Below are 16,883 nucleotides of genomic sequence, written 5' to 3'. Positions count from 1 at the left end.
CAAATACCTGTCCAACTCAGCCTAAAATTTATTTAAGCTATCAACTCCCACAACAAAAGATGGAAGTCTGTTCCACCAATCAACTACCCGCTGGCTATAGCCAAACTTCTGCACATCTATCCTACAACTGTCTTTCCTCAATTTGAATTTATGCCCTCTCAGGTGATTATTCTGAGCAAGGGGCCGCCATAGAACAGAAATGAAGATGATGGGTCGTGTCAGACTAGATTTGTGCCACCAAGCCAGATATATCGTGAACAACCTGTCACTTCACTTGAGAATGGTTCGCAGTTGCCCGGAATTTTGTCTGTTATCTCTAGATGCCACGGCGAAAATCTCAATGCTGACGAGAAGTATCCCGTCAGCATTGAGCCTGCTCAAACCATTCAAGGCCTTGTACACCTCAATCAGATAACCTCGCAGGTTATCTGATTGAGCCTAGTCTGAAGATGCTGCAACTTACAGAATTTAAGTTTCTCCTGGTAAGAGAGCCCCTTTGGTCCTCTCACCAGTCTTGTTGCCCTTCTCTGTACTCGTTCTAGCAATTCTACATTCTTCCTAAAATGAGGCCTCCAGACCTGTACGCAGTACTCAAGGTGTGGCCTGACCATTGCCTTATACAAGGCGATAATCACCTCCTTATCCCTGCTAGAAAAATTCCTGTTTATCATTGACAAGACACCATGAACTACTCTTACAGACCGTCTGCACTGCTGAGAAAACTTCATATCTGCCTGCACAATTACCCCCAGGTCCTTTTCATTCTCTACCACTGTCAGTGTAGTACCACAGAGTTCATACATTACTCTGGGGTTACTGCTTCCCATATGTAGTACTTTACATTTATCAATGTTAAACTTCATTTGCCACCTCTCACCCCATCTGCTCAACTTTACTAGATCCTGTTGCAGCAGCATACTGTCATTAGTGTCATTGACAACTCTGCCAACCTTCGTATCGTCTGCAAACTTGGACATTAAGCCTGATATACCATCATCAATATCATTTATAAATACAGAAAACAAGAATGGACTCAACACTGAACCCTGGGGGACTCCAAGAAGCGTGTCTTTTTATCCGCAAAGTTAGGTTCAACTCACAGAGTCAGCTTGCTCACATGACTGTTTTAGAAGAGAACCCGCTTGTTTACCCGATTAACAGAGTCAGCGTTACTTATTTTTCTGTTCCGAAAGGGATGAGCGACTCAACCCGAGACAATATATATCTTGGCCAGGTTCCATCCCGTCTAATCATAGGTATTGTGGCGAGTGAAAGGTTCAACGGATCATTTAAAAGCAACCCTTTTAATTTTTCACATTGCAACTTGTGTTACTTGCTTTTGACTGCAGACGGTGTTCAGTATCCATCCATATCTGTTACACCTGATTACAAGAATGGGCATTATACGAGGTCCTACCTGTCGCTTTTTGCAGCTCTAAACAAGTGGAACTTAGACTCTGGTAACGACATGTACAGTATTTGGAATACTCAGAAGGCAACGTTCTTTATGCTTTCGACTTAACGCCAGATCAGAACGCAGTTGGGGAACATGAGCTCTACACGTCGCGGAAGTGTGCGCATTGAAAATAAATTTGCATCCCCTCTTCCTGAGAACAACGGTGATTCTGTATGCAGAATTTGAAAATGTGCTCTCTATAACTAAAGACAGGTCCGTCCTCATCGATTATGAACACTGAACAGATTGTATGTCTTAGAAGCCGACAGCACATCGGGGAAACTTCCAATCAGTGTTTGTGCACGTGACTAGTTACCTTCAAGAATAACTCGAATAATTCGTCAATACGAATTTTTCTCATCAGGAACACACTGGGTGTAATAAAGTGGCGATTACATCGTTCACCCGCAAATCTTTACAATGATATTGGTTTACAATCTTTGGCATACAAATGCCCCTACATCTATGAGTTAAGAAAAATATACAATGAAGCCACAGATTCTGGGTGTTGAATTTGCACTTTGTTATAAGTCATTTCTTCTTCTGTTTGTTTAGAAAGAGAGCAATATCCACTGGCGGGTGTCTTGCGAAGCAATCAAAATATTCGCTTTTTTTTTTCCTAGGAATATAGACAACTGTAAACTCCGCCCAGCCTTCGGAAATATTACTCCAAGAATTGAGAACGTGGATTTCTACTAGTGCCTCTTGCCTGTGAGCATCCTGTATTTAGCAAAACAACGGTCAAATTTGACTGGATGTTCTCTGGATATAGGCCCATATAAGAGTTACTTGGCATGGTTAAGAAGAACATCTTTGGCATTAACCCAGGAGTTATGGGAGGCAGGGTATCCGAGCCACTTAACCAGTTATTGACGCTGACCACATCTTTTTCTCCCCTTAAGTACCTTTTCGATGATGAAAACGTCAGTAGGCAGCTCTTCTTTGAGATTAACCTTTTGCAACTTCTGCTCATTTCACTCTGTACACAACGGATGTCTTAGTTTTAAAACCTGTGAAATTGTGAACAGTTCACTCCTCCAGTTGCCCCAGAATCCTTTGCGAAAGGGATGAGAATCATGCTAAGCATGACAGGATCGTAGAAATTAAATTTAGGAATCTGCACTTTGGTCTTTTTCAAATACAATTTCCGATAAACGTCTTCTTCATTAAACAATGTGATGTTTGCAGAGGGTATCCCAATGGTGCGATGTGTTGTTCGATTATAAGTATCCACAATGTCTGGAAGCACATGAACATATTTATTACTTTTAGAATAAGTTATCCATTTTAATATTCTTTCTCTCAGGGTTCGGATAAAACAGCCTTTTTTTTCCCGATCTAGTCATATCGAAATTAATGTTAAGAGACTTAAATAAAGCCTTTACCTCTTTATTTAGAAACTCCTTTCGTTGGTCTGTGTTGAGATTGAAACGTGTTTCTTTGAAAATTGATTTGAATGCCTTAACCATTTGTTGTGAAGTTTTATTTTTATGTGATCTCACCCAAACGTATCTTGAAAAGCCGTCGCTAAAAACGAGAAGATAGGATATACCTCCATTTTTTTTTTCACAGATTGGAAACATCTGTTAAATCGCACTGAAATGTATGGTGAAGTCCTGGAACTACTGTTTTGTTCCTGTGAAAATTAAGTCTTTGCCGTCTCTATCGCACATAACTCGGCTGGCTTGCCAAGTACTCTTTCACGATACGACTGGGTAACTGTGTATGTCTTTGCAATGCCTTAACACCACTGATGATACCAACAATACGAGGGTTATTGTAATCGTCTAACATCTTGTTCTTTTCGATAGAGGAAACATACGAAGAAGACTCGCAGGAGTACTGGTGGTACTTATATTAATTGCACTGGGCGCTTTTTAAAACAAGGCGCCTCCGTAGCCAGGTGGGAAGAAACAGCAGTGCGTAGTATACGCTTTTTGATTAGACCGGGGTTCGAGCCCGTCACCACCAAATACGAAGGATGCGGAAAGGTCAGGGAATGACCACCGCATATCCCCGAGCAATATGGCCTTAGTCGCTAATGCTCCTAAAAACCAAATAACAAACAACCTTCTAAGACCTGCCAATGATGGAGGGGTTACAGAGAAGTGTGAACATAAAAAAAAAAAAAAAATTACAGTTGTAAAAAATATGTCAATGACTAATAAAAGTTATTCTTTTTGCAAATATTATCTGTCTGTGTGCTTCTTTAGTATAATAGAAAAAACATAATCTTTTAAGTGTTTAACAACTGCTTAATATTAAATTTTGATTTGGAATAGATTTCACACATCAAGTATATACAGAGGTTTGAGAAATTAACATAATCATTGCAGATAAACTTGATAAGAATTCAAACAAACACACAAGTTTAATTATTCAGCATTTCAAGAACAGGTAATAACCTTTTTAACAACTGCTTAATTTTAAAGATTAAATTTTTACTTTGGAATAGATTTTGCACATCAAGTATATACAGAGTTTTGAGAAAATAACAATCATTGCAGATAAACTTGATAAGACTTCAAGGAAACACAGGTTTAATTTTTCAGCTTTTCAAGAACAGGTGGAACTTTGGAAGAAAAAACTTTAAGAATACAGATAATTTTTATTTTCAGGTCTCAAACAGATGACAACAGCAAGGAATTTTTATCTCTCAGGTAAAAAAAAAAAAAAAATCCCGCAAGGTTTTTCATCCCTCAAACAAACAAGGTGCTGCGTCTGCGATGCAGACGCGAGGGTGGTTGGTGGCGGCGGACATCTACAACCCTAACCACTCCAAAATAGACCTTCCCAATAACACCCACAATGCATTGCCACAATGTTAAAAATACTCACAAAAATTCAGTATGGCGTCACAACCGATACATTCAAATACTACATATAATACGAAGCTAATGGGGGACCCGCACAGTTGTGAGGAAACGTCAACGTCAACGTCAACGTCGCTGTCGCTGTACACAATGATCCCAGTTTGCGCCCCAGCTCAAAGGTAAAAATAAATTGAAAATTAAATTCTGAAATTAAACCAACGCCATCTACCGAGAGAAAAACAAACCTTTTTATTTCAAATACCATTTCCTGCGAAATCAGAATCCGCCTCCGCCCCCGCAAAATCGGTTCATATTGTTGGGACCTGCATGGTTCATATTGTTCTGACTCGGCTGGGTTGCCAAGTACCCTTTCACGATACGACTGGGTAACTGTGTCTTTGCAATGCTTTAACACCACTGATGATACCTACAATACGAGGGTTATTGTAATCGTCTAATATCTTCTTGTTCTTTTCGATAGAGGAAACATACGAAGAAGACTCGCAAGAGTGCTGGTGGTACTTATATTATAAGGACGGGTACCAAGTACATCCTTGGTACCCGTCCCCGCAAAATCGGTTCATACCTACTGGTATTACTACTGGCATTGCAAGGATAATATTTGTTTTCTGTAGGGTTTTTCAACTGCAAACTTGAAAAGGTGAGCATCGAGTTTGTAGACCTGAGACGTTGAAAAGGAAGGAAACGGACCGTCCAAAATAGTCTAATATTCTGGGGGACCAGTTTTGATAAGTTCGCAGGACGGGGAGAGGACTTCTCCAGCAGCATTGAATCCTATATGGATGGTTCAGATATTAACCCCGCAACCATTATCACTGTGATGACAGTGACAGTCTCTGCGAATCAATAAGCTCGGAGAGTCATGGAGCTCCCATTGCATTCGCTAATGCTGTCCTGTGTTGAGGCGACAGATTGGATTTTCAATTGGCCAAAATTCAGATGTCAGAAGAGGCTTTTTGGTCACTACTTCAGAAGTGATAATAATGATGGATAGACAATGGGTTTGCTGTATTTCTTGATGATTCCTCCAGTGTCTTTAACATGAGATAATTTAATATTCCTGGATAATTAATATAATAGAGCATCCTACATGGGTTGGACGATAATTTCCAGCTGGTAATCTTAAGGAGCCATGTTTCCTCAATGCTAATAATATAATAATATCGAGCCCATCTTGATGAATCTAGATCAGAAGTTTCCAACTGATGGTTCGCGAAAGTGTTCCGGGGGGTTCACACTAAACATTCTGAAATGGCGTCTGCTTAGATTTACTTAGGTACATTATTGTAAACTACAAAATATAACTATTAATAAACAATAAAATTAAATAAAAAGTAAAGCATTGACAAAGAATGAAACCACATCTCCACACAGTTCCTAATAATTACTTTACTATCTTACAATATATCATGTTAAATAAATATATAAAATTATTTCTTGACTTAGAGTATGAAAAAGGTTGTTTATGTATGGGTAATGCGAGATATAATCAAACGATGCATGCATACTACCTGAGTAGTAGAAATGATGGAAGTGCATTACCCATGCCTAAACAACCTTTTCATACTCTTAGACAATTAGTCAAGAAATTGTTTTAGATTAAACCATGCACACCATCGCGCATCTCTCATATTGTAGAGTTATACTTCATAACCGGGTTGTCACTATTGCAATACCAGGGTACCTGCCTACCTACTGATGAGGAGCCAATAAGCTCCGAAACTGTGCCGTATGGGGGACCTGATGGCCACGGAGTTTGCGAGAATAGATAACAACAATCTTCTCTACTGGGGAAGCGTTGCCTATTTGAGGAATTTATGAGCTTTTGAATAGTGTGAGTTAAAGGAGTAACTGTCCCTTTCTTCCTTCGACGGAATTTCTTCCTTTTTCTCTCCTACTATCCCCTTCCTACATCTTTTTTTGCTTTCCTAAGTCTAATAAGGATAGTATGAGGATAACAGAGATCTTTATCCCATACCATATTTCAAACTGCGCCATCTGGGTGGTGGTGGTGGTGGTATCCGCCGAAAATAAGTAACAGTCTTCTCCACTGGTAAAGTTACTTATTCAGAGCAGTGCAATACCTTGGCAACTCATTGTGAAAGTATTCACAATATAAGATATAATCAAGCGATGTATGCATACTACCTTCTCTACTGTACCTGGGTAGTAGAAAATGATGTAAGTGCATTACCATGGAAGTGCATTACCAATGCTTAAACAACCTTTTTTAAATAAATATGTTTTCCGTGCTATTTTTTTTTTTTTTTGATTCTCAAGGATCATTGTTATGTGTAGGTACTTCTTTGTTCAGAACCTATAGTACCGTGCATGGGTTGAATTCAGGTTGAAAAGATGAAAGAAGATACTTGTTGACATTAGACTTGAACTTCTGTAGATTGTAATTTTCGGGAAATACGTATGAAGGAAGGTTGTTCCAGAAAACAGAAGTTGAATGAATAAACGAGGAAGAAGAAAAGTTGGTTCTGTGAGTTTGAAATTGGAAAGTAAAAGGATGTTGACTGGTTGTGGCACGTGTTCGGACTGCTTTGAAAGAGAGAGTGAGAATTATAGAAGCCAATTCAGAAGCACATAGAAGAACATAAATATAGAAAAGGCATGCAACAGAAACAGAACGTCTATGAGCCAGAGAGCGGAGAGACTGTTTGAGATGAGGCAATAATTAACCTAACTGCCCTCTTTTTAATGGAATCTAGAAGCCTGGCAGAAGTTTTGGGGACAACACCCCAGATGTGGGAACAATGTTCCATGGTAGGTAGGGCGGATTTCCGATTTCTACAGAGGAAACAACTGTTTGGATGAAAAGTAACACCGAGAGCGAAAGAGAGAACCCGGTTTTTTAGATGCAGAGGAAGCAATATTTTTAATGTGGTTTAGGCCAAGAGAGATTAAAAGTCAGGATAATCCCCAAGATCTTGCCTAGAAATCGGAGTGTCACCAAAGATAAGCATAGGAGCAGAAGAATCCTTTTGAGAGATATAAGACAGGACTGAGTTTTAGAAGGATTGAAATTAAGTTTTCTTTGCCCTACTGGAGAATTGCCTGGAGATCAGCATTTAAGGATTTGGCAGTGGATACTCGAGAAATTGAAGCTGTTTGAGTAGGACAGGTTTCTCAAATTGGAAGGCGGAAAGCAATGTGCTATCATCAGCAAAACTTTGGATAGGATTTCCGGTCAATGGAAGAAGGCTATTAATATACAAGAGGAAACGAGTGGGAGAGGGAACTGAACCTTGGGAACACCAGCATTAGGTGGAGAAGTTAGAAGACAGAGAGCCGTCTACCATCACCTGCAACGAGCGGTCAGAGAGAAAACTGGATACCCAAATACAAAGAAATAGAACCTGATAAACCATAGGATGGGAGCTTATTTAGAAGACCTTTATGCCAAACACGATCAAAAGCCATTGAAATGTCAAAAAAAAAAAAAAAAAAAAAAATGGCTTGAATTTCACCAAACTTTTCCATTGAATTTGTCCATAGATGGGTAACATAAGCCAGATATCACCAGTGGAATGGCACTGATGGAATCCATACTAGCGATCGTTGACCAGATGAAAGATTTCCAGATAGTTTAAGAGTTGTCAGTTAATTGATTTCTCGATTACTTTGGAAAGAATAGAAGCAATTGCGATGCGACGATAATAGTAGCAATTGCGATGCGACGATAATAGTAGCAATTGCGATGCGACGGTGATGGAAGGGATTTGTCACCCTTTTTAGGAACTGGCTGGATATGAGCAAATTTCCAAGCAGAAGCAGAAACACCTTTCAAATAAGAAAGCGAAACAAGACGACACAAAACAGTAGTAAGTTCAGGGGCACAGGTTTTGAGAAATGGAAAAATACCATCAGGACCTGGAGCATTCGTAGCAGCAGATTCATCAAAATCTTTCTGACATCCTTATGACGGAAAACCACAGGATTCATTGAATGAAGGTACTGGGAACGGTTTCAGGTGATTTACCAAGATCATCAATACATGAATTGGAAGAAAAATAGGATGCTAGCAGGGTTAGCTTTATCTTTGGCTGATGTGGCAACAGAACTATCTGGTTTTGACAGAGGTGGGCAAAAATTGCGGTCAATAGCTTTGGAAAGAGATCAGAATGCTCGGCTACTATTAGGCAAGAAGCAAGTCTTCTACTCTTAGCCTATTCGAAATCTAGTTTGGACTGATTAATAACTGCTTTACAAAGTATAAATAATATTTAATAATAATTTTTATTATTACGCAATGTCGCTTATAAAAACGTAGTACAGTACTGGAAATATTTTATAATAAAAATTCAGTACTTTTATATGATTTCAGAGAATATAGACTTAAGGGTTCGCGATAAAAATATTACGTTGAAAGGGGTTCGCGAGTCAAAAAAAGTTGGGAACCGCTGACATAGATTATTATGTAGTCTGACGAGTGTCGATTTACACTTTTTTTTTTGCTCTATTTGTGAGGTGAAAGTGAGTTGTAACTAGGGTGACCAACTCTTAATCACCCAATTTTGGGACATCGGCTTAAAAAATCGGGATTTTTTTATTGGTACATCAGATTACAAAATACCTTGAAATATTAACGTATGTCCATGTCTCTTCTTGGTTATTATGCATATATAGGTATATCGTGACATATTCATTTTTTTAAAATAGGTAGGTTGCATAAAAAAATTAGATACACGTAGATAGGTAAGTAAAATGTTTATTCATTATTAGGTCAATAGAACATAGCCGTCTATTATTTTTTAATATAAATATGAGATAAATCGGGACAAATGGCGTCCCGCCTAGGGTTCTTTCGGGACGCCTCTATAGAGAGCTGAAAATCGGGGTGTCCCGTAAAATTCGGGACGGTTGGTTACCCTAGTTGTAACCCTTATGAAGCTTTGCATATACACGTTCTCATTCCCATTACTCAAGCGGCTGGGGTTGGTAACGGGGATATGTTGTGTGGATACGGACTGGGTGTGCTGATACCGTTAGAAGGTAAAAAAAAAAAAAAAAAGAAACCAACTAGGGTCACAAGGAAAGTTATTTCATCTACCCATGTGTATTGTCTGTAAATCGCTTGTTTTCAGATCGATTTGCTAGACGAAAAACCCCGAGTTCCGAGGAAAACACCTTGTTACCTACGCCTCAGACCGACTAACTCAGCTGCGGAGTGAAAAAAGCCCATAAAATTCCTCGCGTCATCGATGGGATTCGCACTCGGTGCAGGGAGGACGGTGACTATCCACGCGCACACCGTTAGAAAGTCAGCGAATCTTTCCGTCTTACTAAACAACTTCACCTTGTAATGCTTCATTTTTACCCGGACTGATAAGTCTTTCAAGATGATAATGCGACTGTCTATCGTGCAAAAATTGTACCTGAATACTTCCAGAAACATTCCCAACATTTACCCTGGCCTCCTAATTCTGCAGATCTGAATGCAATTGAGAATGTCTGGGATATGTTGGAAAGAGCAGTTCTGTATGTGTGTGTGTGGTATGGTTGTTTATTGGCGCATTAGCTGCTATGGCTATAGTGCAATTTCGCAGTTCTCTACCGACAACAATACAGCAGCTGACAAATATTCTGATGGAGGAGTCAAATATGGAACTAGCTCCTTCAGACACCTAGTACAATCCATGCCATGATGTGTACGAAATTCAGGCAAAAGTTGATGATACTAAATGTTAACTAAAGATTTTTAATATTTTTGTCCAGTGAGTGTATTTTTCAAGCTTTTATGAGAGTTCTGTTTCGATTTCTAATACTTTTTTTTTCTTGCTTCTTTTCATTTCAAATGGTTTGTGTAGTGCATGTACTATAGTTAAATAAAAAGTATGTTCTTATATATGGTTTGTAAAGCTTTACTTCCAGTTTCAGCTTTTTTTTTTTTTTTTTTCCGGGATTCTTTTAATATATCATATGCATTTCGAAAGGTGTTAACGAGCAATAAAATTTTTGATATTAAAACAAACGTTAAACACAATAAACCCTTAAACCGCAGATTTGTAAGCCGTTGTGCGATAACGCGGTTTTACATTTATATACTAAAATTCTACGATTTGCGATTTTTTTCTTTTTTACATTTACGCGGTTCAGACAGTCTTTTATTATTAATTTTTGTATTTCAGTTACAAAACAGCAAATACCTTAGGGCTATGCTACACGAGCGTATACACAACCTACTAAAACTAGATGAATGTTTTTGTCAGTCTCAAAATGGATTTCATTCCGGTTGTGTCAGAACTCTATACCCATTTTAAAATAAAATTACAAAAGAGAAATGATTAGTCCACTAATCATTTCTCGTAAATGATTAGGTACTGATAAAGTCATAAAATGCAGACTACTCATCTGACCACTCAGTCAGATGAGTAGTCTGCATTTTATGAGAAATTATGACATTATGAGAAAATCAGGCAAGAACTCTGCGTTCTGATGAGCGTTTATGAGAGCTTGAAGAATAGGGTGGATACCCTCAAAGGAATTAAATGGGGTGGCCCATCAAGCTCTCAGCTGCCGAACTCAATGCCAGAGCATACCCTTCTGCATTACATAACACAGCGACAACTCACAAGGCAGAACTTTGCTGGTCCCACAGGAGTTAGTTAATGTCAGTTACTCTGTCAGGAAAACTGGAAATATACTGCGTAAAAAGGATAGGTGGAATAGGACCAGGATACGTCTGCCAGGGACAAAAGTTGATAATGTACAGCAGATATCATCTCTTAAGGGCACAAAGTGTGATATTGTTGTGCACGTTGGCACTAATGACATTAAGAATAGATTTGCGGACTTAGTCAACAATACAGGGCAATGTTGGAAAAATGTCACGAGTTAGGATTAAATTTCAAAGTGTCTGCAATTCTGTCCAGACATGATGGGAGGGAGTATACGAATAAAGCCTTGTCAGTCAGTTCTGCCCTGGAGAGATTGCTCAAGGCTCGTGAGGGTAAAATTTTTCTCGCGTAGTCTGTGCTTGTTAACAGGAGACTCTTTTTATAGGGATGGGATACACTTAAATAGAAGCGGGGATAATGATATTTGCTGCTGCTACAGGCAGTGTTAGGTGTGTCCGAACACTACTAGGTTTGGGGTGATATACAGAGTAATATATTAACTAGAGCTGCAGTTACAAATGAAAGTGCTTCTTGCGCTGTTTCTATTGGAACATGAAGCAGCCTGGAAAGCAAGGTGTCGGAGATTTCAAGTGCTACCGTGTGCCATCATGAAACAAGTAAATACGTGAACTGTTAAGGTAACTAAGAGTTGGAACAGGCTGGTATACCTGCCTATACACTAATGGTAGAAGCTGTTGTTGTTGTTTTAGGAGTACCAGCGACTAAGGCTGTATTGCTCCGTATATATTGTCTGTAAATTGCGTGTGTTCTGTGGTCGATTGTCTGTTGAAAAACCCGAGTTGCCGAGAGAAAAAAACATTCTCTCCTTGCCTGAGACCGACTAACTCAGTCACGTTGTGAAAAAAGCCCATAAAAATTTCACACGTTAATTGACGAAACTCGAACTCTGGTCTCTTCTACCCTGTGTGGGGGAGGACGGCTATTCTACGAACTGTGCTACTCACGAGGGCGTGATAGAAGCATTGCAAATAAATGCGATGAATTTGAAGTACTGATAAAGTCATAAAATGCAGACATTGTAGGTATATCGGAGACATGGTGTAACTCACACATGAGGAATGCAGAGTTTGAATGTAGGGAGTACAATGCGTAAAGAAAGGATAGACAGGATAGAAGGGATGAGTTATTTGTTAGGAAGCATATTGAATTTAATGCAGTGAATACAGTCGACATGGCTGCTCATTTCAATGTTCAATTAGGCATGTTTTATTGCTTTTAATCTTCTGACTGAGCCTCATAAACTCAGTCAGATTTTATCCAGCAATGACAACTTGTCAGCTGTTTTTTAAATTTTTACGATACCGCTTTTTAAACATAATAACGTTTTGACCAGGTAACCTCTTTTAAAGGTTACCAGAATCTATTGTTAAATGCTGTAACTTCGTTTTAAGCACTGGGAAGGGGAACATGAGAGTAGGAGTTTGTTATAGGCCCAATGAGTATGAACAGTATAACAAACATTATACAGAGAAATAGTGGGCCAGTAAATCAGAGCCTTATATGGAACATTTTAACTTTGCAGATATTGACTGGAACTTGTGAGCTGATCACTTACACACTAGCGAGATTTTGGGAATTTATTGGATGGCTGTTGCTACAGCGGAATTTTAGAGAGGAGACAAGAGGAAGCAATATTCTTGACCAGATTATCAGTAGCAATTCTTCATGCATTAAGAATCTGTAGGTAAAAGATCCACTGTGATCTTTTATCTGTAGTGATCACGGTGTATTGATGTGAGGTTTACTTAAAGATATAATTACTGTCAAGGGTAAAGGGAAGGTCTTTTGCTTTAAGGGTTTTTGCTTTCTTAAAAGCCTGTCAAATTAAGGGTAACTACAGTGGTCTCAGGCAATTTTTAAATTCTATGGGTGGGACCAACTGATTATTATATCAGTTGGTCTCACCCATAGAATCAACAGCCAATTCTAAATGGAATGGTCAGAGAAGTAATCATAGAACCTATGATTACTTCTGATTGTGATTACATAGAATCATAAAACCTTGGCTTTTCATAACAACTAAGAAATATCGTTCAAGGCTTATACCTAAATGGATGTCATACGAACTGATGAGACTTTGTGGGGTAGAAAAATGCGTAGGATGCATTTAACATATCAGGTGATACAGAAGCCTATGGTTACAAAAAACTAGTCTGCAGTGAAGTCAGAAATTAGGTTAAGCAACCTAAAGAAGATTACGGGAAGTCTTTTGCAAAGAAAATCAGCAGAGAAAGCAAAGAAAATATGCAGAGACATCTTTGTTTATATTAACGGGCAGCGCCGCCACAAGCATATTCAACCGATTCTGTCGAACAGGGCCCCGCGCTTAAATGGTCTAAATAATAATATCATCCGCGTCTTTTCCGCATTGCTGTCAAGGAGCCTACTGCCATCTTAATGTCTAGTTGTCTACATTATCGTCACTCCAAGAGCACTTGCGCGAGTCGACTTGAAAAATTGCTAGAAGTAGAGCGTATACTTCATTCTCAATGTGTATGTTTCGTTTGATATCGAACATAGGACGTTATTTAAAAATAATTTTTGCACAGAATCCCAGGGTCCACAAGTAATTCTTGATCAGGATTCCAAATATGTTTGTGCCGAATCTGTTAACAGTGGAAGGAAAAGGTTGAATTACATTGGTCCACTTGATTTCGATGGTCTAACTGTTGATTTCGATGGTCTAACTGTTGATTGTCCTGCTCGGATTGCTGACAAAATGAACAGGTATTCTGCATCTACATTCACACATGAAGAATTCTTTAGGGAAGAGGATGCCAGAAGTTTATCAATAACTGGGAGCTAACTGATTTTGTGATAACTGAGAGGAAAGTGTAAGAGATTGTTCAAGTTAAACATAAAAAAAAAAGTCGGCTGGGGTGGATAGGATCTATCCAATTATATTAAAGGAGGTAAGCAAACCCTTAGCCATAATAATAAGAGCATCTTTGGGTTCAGAGGAGTACCCTACGGACTGGAAATGTGCGAATGTATTCCCAAAAAGAGGTAATGCAGGACCATCTATACAGGAATGCAATTATACTGCAATCACAACACGATTTCTTAAGCAGAAATCTTGTCTGACCAATCTGGTTGTATACTATAATGCTGTACAAAGGGACTGGATGCAAAAAATTATTTTGATATCATATACTTGGATTTCAGGAAAGTTTTAGATACTGTTGCAAGGAGGAGGTGAAAGTTTGCTCTTATTAAGAGAAAGGCTTCAGTTCTACAAATTGCAGCGTCTATAGACTAGTCAATTTCGAGGCTATCTGATTGAGGGGTTTAGGGCTTTGAATGGATTGCGCAAGCTCAATGATGACAGCATTCTTCTTACTCAGGCTATACAAATTTAAATTGAAAATCGTACAGTGAAATCAAAGAAGAACTAGGCAGTCTATTGGAGCGGATTACAGGTGATGCGTGTGTTTTTTTTTTTTTTTTTTTTTTTGCCTTATAAGCTTGCTTTCTTGCCACCACTAATAATAAAACTATACTTTTCAACCTAAAATCCTCTTTAGCCTTATCTGCCATCTCAAACTTTAATAATAATCCCACCTTCAACCTGAAACTGGATTCATCTAAAACTCAATACACCAACTTTTTACTAGAGCTGAGACTCTCTCTACTGCCAATTCTTGTCAAAGACCAAACGTTTAGTACAGCATTTAAGTTTCGAACCAGACGTTAAGTTTCGGTATTTAAATTTCGTAGAATCTTTTTAGACTCCAGACTCAACTTCATTATCTAAATTCGAAAGAGCTTCTGGCTAGTGAAGTTAGATCTAGTGAGGATTAAGGATATGAAGATTATATTAAAATATCTAAATATTTAGATTTTCTGGAATCGTGTATGCTTTCCTGGTTTGTATCGGCTGTCTGTAAACTGATACGCATCTTCGCTATAGAAACCTAGATCCTTAAGTGAGCATTCAGACATGCTCGTTTTCCCCACCTCTCCCTCTACCACGGCTTCTTCATGATTTAAATTTTTCTTCTCTTGTACACCATTTTGCAGTAAGCAAGGTTAACTTCATGGTGAAACAAATGACAGAACAATTAGATCACGTGAACATCTGGGATTTTGTTGGGAGTAGGATTCCATCAGCCTGTCCTCCGAAACACACCGAAGTTATCTTCAGACGTGAACAGAATGGTAAAATTTGATCGCCACGCACCTTATTCTACAAAAATACAGCTAATGAACAATCTTGATCTTAATACAGACCAGTGTCACAAAAGAAGTATTATAGACAGATTCATATAAGAAAAATGTGTTCATGTAAAAATGTGAATTGTGCTTTCTGTTAACCTTATAACTAACCATTTCAGCCTCTAATTTCAACGTTTATTTGTCACCTTTCTCTGTATGCACAAGCCGGCTGGTCTCTGTTCTGGGTCTCCCGGTTGATCTTATATACTCAATTTGGGATTATTATTATTATTGTTCATTTCTCTATAATAGAGAAACGGCATAATTTCTCTACACAAATGACGCAGGTAACTGTTTTAAGTGATATAGTAAAATATGCGTCGATGTAACGCTTTTTATAAAGCAGTAGACTTCGCTTAGCAACAAGTTTTATAAAGTAACTCATTCAAAATGCACTATTATTTGTTTGTATGGATCTGTCTAGAAGAACAGGATTTCTACGTACTCTACAGTTGTCCGTAATAGAATGGCACGGAAGAAAAACCCTTCAGTCACTTTAAATTTCCCATTTTTCATTAAATTAGTAAACCAGTTCAGAGCAAGTACTTCATATCTGAAATATAATTTTTATTCATTATCCTGAGAGTGAATTATTATATTATTGCATTACAGCGAAACAGAAAGCTACAAGTAGACTATTATTATAAGTAGAAAAATTTTATCATTCGCCAAAGTATATTTATGACAGCAATTTCTTTCATGTTCTTCGAGACATAAATAAAATAAAATGTAGACATCAACATCATCAATATATAAAATTCATATTTATTAGAAACCTACTTCCGATTAACCTACCTCCAAATTTCTGGACCTCAATGCTGTTTCTCCCCTTACCATCATATGCCATCGTCATTTAAAAATCCCGGAGGCCTGGTTATGAGCTGAAACAGTTGCAGAAAATCGGCTGCTGAAACTGAATCCAATATTGTTGCTTGTAACCTGGCAGTCGACACTGGATAGCGAGTTTGCGCTGCGCCGATATTTCTGAGCGGCGTTAGAACGGAATGTGTTTATCGATTGCTTCTCTTTCACAGAAGCGTTAAAGAGATTGTTCGCCGACTATGTTTGTGCTGTTTTATTCAAGATATTTGCTGAATCTTCCTGCATTCTAATGACCTTTTTGAATGATTAGGAACCAGCTAACTCTATAAATTATTTGCCAGTAATTATATTTGTATGTACTTTCTAAATGTACAGGAAGAATGCTTGATTTTTGACAGTATTCTTACAGTAGTTTGATTTGGCTATCAGTGAATTCTCCTATATAAACTGCTATTATAAATAAGGTAAGAATGACATAAATGATGATTTTCCAAACTGTACACATGAATGACATTAAGAAAAATGACAGTTAATCAGAAGCCCACCAATTCACAGACAATCGTTCAGAATTCTGCTAATGAGAATATTAGATATGAATTGCGCTCCACTCAATTCAATCAACAACAAAGATTGCATCATCAGATGAGCCGAAACAAATTATCATGGTAAAATATCGCCATCCAAATGTCATTTCAGGAAGCGTTTATGAATGAGAAAAAATGCCGCAATAAACAAAGGGCATTTGAATAATAAACAAGAAGATGGCACAGACCAAAGTATGCAAATATTCGAGCATCCTGAAAACAACAATAAATAACAGGGCATATTTAAGAACTCTAACGGTTCGTGGTAGGGTACCATTTTGTGGTCGTAGATCAGAGGCATCCAACGTGCTGGCCTGATGAGGCC

General features: G+C 38.3%; 1 protein-coding gene across 1 annotated transcript in view; it reads right to left on the bottom strand.

Annotated features, from left to right (window-relative positions):
* The window catches only part of LOC150080871 (band 7 protein AGAP004871-like), a 200,255-nt gene extending 184,161 nt beyond the window's left edge, over positions 1 to 16,094 (bottom strand). The window contains exon 1 of the mRNA XM_090381560.1: positions 15,948 to 16,094. Coding sequence (XP_090237686.1) covers positions 15,948 to 16,005 — 58 coding nt within the window. The 5' untranslated portion in view covers positions 16,006 to 16,094. The remainder of the gene's footprint in view (positions 1 to 15,947) is intronic.
* Positions 16,095 to 16,883: the final 789 nt, after the last annotated feature.

This window comes from Mastigoproctus giganteus, chromosome 9 (genome assembly GCF_048544385.1).
Source record: "Mastigoproctus giganteus isolate SK-2022 chromosome 9, ASM4854438v1, whole genome shotgun sequence".
Taxonomy (NCBI): domain Eukaryota; kingdom Metazoa; phylum Arthropoda; class Arachnida; order Uropygi; family Thelyphonidae; genus Mastigoproctus; species Mastigoproctus giganteus.
This window is presented reverse-complemented; position numbering and strand designations above follow the sequence as displayed.